The 8,430-nt window shown below is 38.6% G+C and overlaps 1 protein-coding gene across 1 annotated transcript in view; it reads right to left on the bottom strand.

The window, feature by feature from the left end:
• Positions 1–247: 247 nt before the first annotated feature.
• GLIPR1L2 (GLIPR1 like 2) overlaps positions 248–8,430 on the bottom strand; it is a 43,196-nt gene continuing 35,013 nt past the window's right edge. Inside the window, exons 5-7 of the mRNA XM_025402743.1 lie at positions 2,255–2,281; positions 1,853–2,172; positions 248–1,819 (exon numbers count right to left, since the gene is read on the bottom strand). Coding sequence (XP_025258528.1) covers positions 1,796–1,819; positions 1,853–2,172; positions 2,255–2,281 — 371 coding nt within the window. The 3' untranslated portion in view covers positions 248–1,795. The remainder of the gene's footprint in view (positions 1,820–1,852; positions 2,173–2,254; positions 2,282–8,430) is intronic.

The raw sequence follows: 8,430 nt of genomic DNA, 5'->3' as shown, positions 1-8,430 counted from the left end.
TTCCAATCAGAGAAATGCAAATCAAAACCACAATGAGATACCATCTCACACCAGTTAGAATGGCGATCATTAAAAAGTCAGGAAACAACAGGTGCTGGAGAGGATGTGGAGAACTAGGAACACTTTTACACTGTTGGTGGGATTGTAAACTAGTTCAGCCATTATGGAAAAATATCTAATTTCTACAAAGAGGAGCTCTTTGAAAAAAAACAAAGCAAAGGAAACAAACCAAACAGAAACACTCAAATCCAAGAGGATAGCTCAGGGCTTTTAAATATAATTCTTATCTTGCCCTACTTAGGAACAGGTTTTTAACAGAATATTGATACAACTAAAGAACAACAGAGTTAATACACATAGCATTTACACCATTTGAGGTATTTGGCTATGCTAGGTTTTTTTTTTTTTTCTTTCTTTTCCCTCAGTGGAACCACACATTGAGAAATACAGCTTTAGAACACAATATTCTATCAAAATTGGAAAACAGATTTTTATTTGACAACATCAGATATGCAGTGATTCTTTTTTTCAATGTCATTTCTTTCACTTACACCTTCAGTTTATTAAGCCTCTGATTCTCAATTAGAATAAGTTCCCTAAGTCCCTGTCATAAATAGAATTGTATCAACCTTTCACATCTCAGCCACATTGAGTTCTAATAAGTGTGCAACAGTAAGACAGCTGAGCATGGAATGGCAATCGGAAAAATATTATACATTGCTTTTTGCCTATTTTAAAATTGAGCAATAAAAGGTATTTATTATTTTGCCATATAAGGTGCTGAGTTCAGGAACATTTTCATGGGAATAAGGTTTTTCCCTCAGGTGTTTGCCTAGTATACTTCACAACTACTATTGATTCCTTTACAAAGTTGATCCATGAATATTTATTGATGGAAGAGGTCTTAGTGGTCATCTTGTACTAGCCATTTATTTTGTAGCTAAAGAAATCTCCTATGCTAGCTGTTTTTATTTAGTTCATTTATTAGTATTACTAGTGGTAAGTAGTTATCTTATTAATTTGTGAACTTTTACTATACATATTGAATAACAAGTTAATAATTTTCTAAAAATTTATTTATTTTATTATATAAATTTGGAAGCACCCAGATTCCTCTACCACAACTAATTAAAATTCTGGCATTTATTAGCCCTCAGTGGCAGAATATTACAGCAAGTCTTTAATGAAATATTGAACATGAATTCTAAATAATAAGTTTGCATCCTAGCAGGATGTACAGGTACCACTTAAACCATTCCCAAAACCACAAAGACAAATAATAATATCAGATACCTTAATATCACCTGGAAAATACCACTACCACCAATAACAACTATGATAGTAACAGTAAAAACAAAAAAATACAAATTTTATTCAATGGTTGTTCTGAACTTGGAATGACCTTAAGCACCTTACTATTTAAAGCACAGAGACGGAAACACGTTTAGAAAATGAAAATTCCCTCCTTTATTAGAATAACATGGTGAAATCTTAAGATTAATTAGACTGGTCAAATGTTTTTCAGAGTTTTTCTTGTCATGTCTTTATCTGTTCTTAGTGTCAAAGAGCCCACCTTACATGTTTTTTGTTTCTTTGTTTTACAAATTTGAATTTACTGAATAAGTATAGGAGAGAAGGGAATAAAAAACATCTCAATGGTGGTTTGCATATCTTCTTCGTTGTTAAAACTCAGTGTTTTACTTTTTTTTTTTGTCTGCCTTTTTTGTATTACACTTTTGGCTTATATTGGTGATACATCTTTTTCCTCCTCTTTCTACTCTTATTTTCCCTCTTCCTACATCTTTTCTTTTTGTGTTTCCTCCTCTTCCTTCTTCTCCTCATCTTCCTCTGCCTCCTCCTCCTCTTCCTCCTCTCTCTCTTCTTTTTCCTCCTCCATTTCCATTATTTCCATTTCGATTTCCTCTTTCTCTTTCTTCTCTTTTTCTTTCTTCTCTTTCTCTTTTTCCTCCTCTTGATTCTCTGCTTCAGATTCCTCAGGGGTAAATATCATTTGTTGTTCCAACAAGATATTTGGAAACTGAGACTGTACTATCAAAACAGTTATGACACACAGCATAAAACATATTATTCTCAATAATAAAATGAATGTACACAGTGGATCACATAGAATTGGCCGGGGCGTTTCCCATTTTGGATACCAAAATCGGTAATCTGTAAACAAAGAAGCAATTGAAAGCTGGATTTCACATAAAGTAGTTAAATTGTTCAAGAAATAAAGGACAACAATACATACATATGGCTTGGTCACGATCTGCATTACCTAGAAAGAAAAAGAAAGTCCATAAAAAATTAGATAAAATTTCTTTTCTAAAAAATAAGAAAATCTCTCAATAATAGTGTCACTTTCTCCTAGCTCTCAGGCATTATCTTTGATGTCCTCCCTCCAACCACTAGCCAATTTTAAGTACAATGTATTCTGTTTAATGAAATCAGCCTGGTTTGTTACAGAAAGTATGGAAATACATGAGTAAGGAGATATGCATTCTAGTGCTAATTCTGTCTTTACATCATTGACCTTACGTAAGTTTTCCACTTCTGCCCTTAAAATATTGTTCCAGCTCCAACATTCTAGGATTCTATAATATCTCTTATTTTCATCTCTCTTTCTCCCCACAGATCACTCCTAATTAATCTTAGAAATCTATTAACTTTCCTCATTTAATTCTTATTTTCAGAAGCTTTCAGTTGCTCTTAATTTCCCAGATGGCAAAGTTAGCTCTATAGCCTGGCATTCAATATTTTTAGTTAACTAGTCCAATGAGATAATAATAGTTTTTAGGAAATAAATTCCCTTTCTTCTGCTCATTTGGGTTGAGAGATGTATCAGTCCATTTTCACACTGCTATAAAGAACTACCTGAGACTGGGTAATTTACAAAGAAAAGAGGTTTTTCCTGTAGTCTCAGATACTTGGGAGGCTGAGGCAGGATAATCACTTAAACCTGGGAGGCGGAGTTTGCAGTGAACCAAGATTGCGCCACTACACTCCAGCCTGGCGACAGAGCAAGACTCTGTCTAAAAAAAAAAAAAGAGATAGAGAGAAAAGGTTTAATTGACTCATAGTTCTGCATGTATGGGCAGGCTTTGGGAAATTTAAAATCATGGTGGAAGGTGAAGGGGAAACAAGGTACGTCTTACATGGTGGCAGGAGGGAGAGTGAGGGGAGAACTGCCAAACACTTTTAAACCACCAGATCTTATGAGAATTCACTCACTATCATGAGAACAGCATGGGGGAAACTGTCCTCATGATCCAATCACCTCCCACCAGGTCCCTCCCTCAGCACTTAGAGATAACCATTTGAGATGATATTTGAGTAGGAACACAGAGCCAAACCATATCATTCTGCCCCAGCCCCTTCCAAATCTCATGTCCTTCTCACATTTCAAAACACAATCATGCCTTCCCAAGGGTCCCCCAAAGTCTAAACTCATTCCAGCATTCACCCAAAAGTCCAAGTTCAAAGTCTCACCTGAGACAAGACAAGTCCCTTCCATCTATAAGCTTGTAAAATCAAAAGCAAGTTGGTTACTTCTAAGATACAATTGGGCAAATGCTCCCATTCCAAGTGGGAGAAATTGGCCAAAACAAAGGGGCTACAGGCCCCATACAAGTTCAAAACCCAACAGGACAGTCATTAAATCTTAAAGCTCCAAAATAGCCTCCTTTGGCTCCATGTCTCACATCCAGGGCATGCTGATGCAAAGGGTAGACTCCCAAGGACTTGGGAAGCTCTGCCCCTGTGGCTCTGAAGGGTTCAGGCCCTGTGGCTGCTTTCACAGGCTGGCATGGACTACCTGTGGCTTTTCCAGGCACATGGTGCAAAAGTTGTCATTCTGGGATCTGGAGGATGGTGGCCTTCCTCTCACAGCTCTATTATGCAGTGCCCCAGTAGGGACTCTATGTGGGGGCCCCAACTCCACATTTCCCCCTCTGCATTGCCCTAGTAGAGGTTCTCCATGAGGGCTCCACCCCTGCAGCAGACTTCTGCCTGGACATCCAGGTGTTTCCATACATCCTCTGAAATCTATGCAAAGGCTCCCAAAGCTCAATTCTGTCATCTATGCACCTGCAAGCCTAACAACACATGGATGCTGCCGAGGTGCTACCAAGGCTTGGGGCTTGCATCCTTTAAAGCAATGGCCTGAGCTGTACCGTGGTCCCTTTGAGCCATAGCTTAAGCTGGAATGGCTGGGAGGCAGGGCACCATGTCCCAAGGCTACACAGAGCAGCAGGGACCTGGGCCTGACCCATGAAACAATTTTTCCCTCCTAGGCCTCTGGGCCTGTGATGGGAGAGGCTGCCATGAAGATCTCTGAAATATCCTGGAGACAGTTTTCCCATTGTCTTGGTGATTAACATTTGGCTCCTCATTACTTATGCAAATTTTTGCAGCCAGCTTGAATTTCTCCCCAGAAAATATATATATATATATATATATATTTTCGACCACATGGCCAGGCTGCAAATTTTCCAAACTTTTATGCTCTGCTTCCCTTTTAAACATAAGTTTTAATTTCAGATCATCTCTTTATCAATGCATAAGACTATATGCTTTTAGAAACAGCCAGGTCACATTTTGAGTGCTTTTCTGCTTAGAAATTTCTCCTGCCAGATACCCTATATCATCTCTCTCAAGTTCAAAGTTCCACAGATTGCTAGGGCATGGGTAAAAATGCCACCAGCCTCTTTGCTAAAGCATAGCAAGAATGATCTTCATTCCAGTTCCAAACAAGTTTCCCATCTCCATCTGAGACCACCTCAGCCTGGACTGCATTGTCCATATCACTATCAGCATTTTGGTCAAAACTATTCAACAAGACTCTAGGAAGTTCCAAACTTTCCCACATCTTCCTGTCTTCTTCTGGGCCCTCCAAATGGTTCCAACCTCTGCCTGTTACCCAGTTCCAAAGTTGCTTCTACATTTTCAGGTATCTTTTCAGCAATGCCTCACTATAACTGGTACCAATTTCATGTATTAGTTGATTTTCACACTGCTAAAAAGAACTACCTGAGACTGGGTAATTTATAAAGAAAGGAGGTTTAATTGACTCACAGTTCTGCATGGCTGGAGAGGCCTCAGGAAACTTACAATCATGACAGAGGGTGAAGGGGAAGCAAGGCACATCTTACATGGTGGCAGGAGAGGCGGGGGGCAACTGCCAAACACTTTAAACCATCAGATCTCATGAGAACTCACTCAATATCATGAGAACATCATGAGAGAAACTGCTCCCCTGATCCAATTACCTCCCATCAGGTCCCTCCCTCAACATGTGGGGATTATAATTCAAGATGATATTTGGGTGGGGACACAGAGCTAAACAATATCATGATGGTCAGATAACCAATCCTGAATTCCACTAGGAAGCACAGTGGAAGGATAAATGAGTTCTCATACATAGAGAACCCAATGGCAACAAAGAACTTTGTCTTGCAACAGGAAAATTTAGAACTCATTATTCAGGCACCTTAGAGATGAACTGACCTTCCTTTGGATCTCTGCGGTTATTTTAGCCTTTTGTGCTTGGTCTTACTTCATATTTTATGTAATGATTTCTATTTAGATTGTCTTTCAAAAAGTCTTCATCACATAGTTTGTATTTTCTCATTTGGTTTTTGTGTATCTATTGATGCCTTAGTATGAGCAATTATGTAATAGTATGCTTCTTCTTTGCATCTTTATTCACTTCTCATCAATTTTTATTGATTATATGTTTCATTAAATAGTTAAATACATTTAAATTTACTTGCACCTCTATTGTTCATCAGCTTTAAATAGTCTAGTATCTTCGGCCCTTAGCTATAAATGATGAGGAAATAAGCATATTTTTTCTCTCTCTCTTCTCCTCCCAAGTTTTATTAATTGTATCATTTGCATGTTTCCAATATTTCTTGTATTTTTTTTTGTAACTATAACTCTCCGATTATTTTAGTCTTAGTCTATCTATTAAGATTCAGGGCTCACAGAGAGTTCTTTCACTCAAGTTTTTTCATTCCTCTCTTCTTTTTGGTGAATGTCATCCTCTAGTTTACTGAAGAAGTGCTCATGAGAACTATACACCAAATGTAACTGCATGCTCCCAAAACATCTGTCTATTTGATTACACTTGAATAATAGGTTTTGCTGTATATAAACTCTTGGTTGACACTTCTTATATTAAGGGCATATAGGCATCATGCAACCATCTCTTAGCATTTACTGTTATGGTAGAGAAGTTTGAAGCCAGACTGAATTTTCCCCCTTTATGTGGGAATATCAGTTGCCAAAGCAGCATTACTACCATATCAGTGTGAAGTCAATTTTGTATTGTAGAGCTGAAACCAGGAAATACAGTTCTGTGAATTATTTTCTCTGCATAGCTTCAGGCAAGAGTTTGCCAATGACAGGAATGCAAATGAAATAGGAAAGATATAAGAAAAGCAACCACCAGGGGTGATGGTAGGCCAGGTAAGATGGATCAATGTGAGTTTCACAGTGGCTTCTTAGTATAATACAATATAGAACTCTCAGCTTTGTTGCCACTTCTCTGCCTTACTGTGGCCACTTCCCTGACCTTCACTCCCTTAGTGTTTACAGTATTCAGGTAAACTGAATTTCCTATGTTAAACACTTTATTGCTAAAATACTTAGAGTGACTATTTTTCTGCTTCAATCCAGACTGTTAAACTTCTTAATAACTGATCTTACATATTTTGCTTGGATACTTTAAGATTCTTTCTTTTTCACTAACGTCCAGTAACTTACTAGGCTATGTCTACTGTGTTGACTATTTTGTATCACTTTTTCCCAGCACATAGTGTGCACTTTCAATGTTTAGATTCAGGTATTTTTATTTCTGTGAAATTTGTTTTATTACTTAAGTATCTATATATCTCTCTCTAGTTGTATTTTCTGTTCTATTGTTTTGGTTCTGTTCTTGAGGCCCTACAATTATTCACATGTTGAAACTGAGTCCACAGTTATAGTTTTATCTGTGTATATATACACATTTATATATGTTTATTAAAATTCTTAATTTCCAACACTTATAATTCCAATTCACCACCATAAGATTCATGCTTGCTTTTTTCCTTTACATATTTGTATTCCATTTCTGACAGCAAGAAACTAGCCCCCATTATACTTAACTTTTTTTATCATTCCCCCACTATGCTTCCAATCTCCCATCACTGTCTCTAGCTCCTAGCACACATATGTGCCCCCCTCACTCTGCTTAGACTTAGACACTCAGATTTAGCAAATAAAAACAAGTGATGTCAGGTTACATTTGAATCTCAGAAAGCAATATTGTTTTACTATAAGTCTGACCAATGTAATATTTGGAGTATGTTTATGCTGAGAAATTGTCTTGTATTAATTGGCCAACTTAGGGGCTGGCCCTACGCTGGGACACCCTCCCACCCTGCTCAGACTTTGAAACCCAGCTCTGGGCTTCTGTGTGTGGATTCCTTCCTTACCCGACTTGGGCCCTGACTTCACCCATGTCAAGTCATCTTCTCCACATTAAAACTTTCCTCACCTAATTTGCACTCAGAAACCTCATGTGTGATTGCCCCTAAGTACAGATGCCCCCTTTACTGGCTTAGGTTCGAAATCTCTTCTCAGTCCACTCCAATATGGACTCTTCTCCTTATTCTTCTTGGCCTCCAACAACCACTGCCAGACCATCCCTCCAGGGATGCCTTCCTCACTGGCTCAGACTCTCCCTTCCATCCCATGTTGATGCTCTCCTCACCTTGCCTGGGCACAGATGCCACATACTGAGTCATCCCTGCATGGACATCATTTTATTCTGCTCTGGCTCTGATACCCCAAACCAGACCTCATATATGGACAGTTACTTCATTCCATGAGGGATCTGACTTCCACACGTGGCCACATCTCTATGTGGACAGCATCCTCACCTTGCTTAGGTTTCCTTTCCATGCCCACTGCATCTCGTGTGGATCCTTTGTTATGCTGTTTAGGTTGTAACACATCACCTCTGGATGCCCCTCTGTGTAGATGACTACATTCCCCTGACCTGCTCAATGACTTTAGGATTGAATTTTTCAGAAAAAGAAAGACAACGAAAAGAGGAAGAACAAGAGTTTGCATCTTGATTCAACTGAAGCAACAGCAGAGATGTTAGGGTGGAATCATCCCTGAAATGGTGTTATAGTAAAACTGTCCACTAGTTTTTGTTTCTGTTTTTTCTTCAGCACAAAAATATCATATATTTGGGAGGGTGAGGTAGGAAGACCACTTGAGGCCACAGTTTGAGACCAGCCCGGGCAACACAACAAGATCCTGTCTCTGCAAAAAATAAAAAAAAAATTAGCTGGGCATGGTGGCACATGCCTGCAGTTTTAGCTACTTGGGAGGCTGAGGCAGGAAGATTACCTGAGCCCAGGAATTCAACGTTAC

This window comes from Theropithecus gelada, chromosome 11 (assembly GCF_003255815.1).
Source record: "Theropithecus gelada isolate Dixy chromosome 11, Tgel_1.0, whole genome shotgun sequence".
Classification (NCBI taxonomy): domain Eukaryota; kingdom Metazoa; phylum Chordata; class Mammalia; order Primates; family Cercopithecidae; genus Theropithecus; species Theropithecus gelada.
Note: the sequence above shows the minus strand (reverse complement) of the source record. Positions and strands in the feature narration are given on the sequence as shown.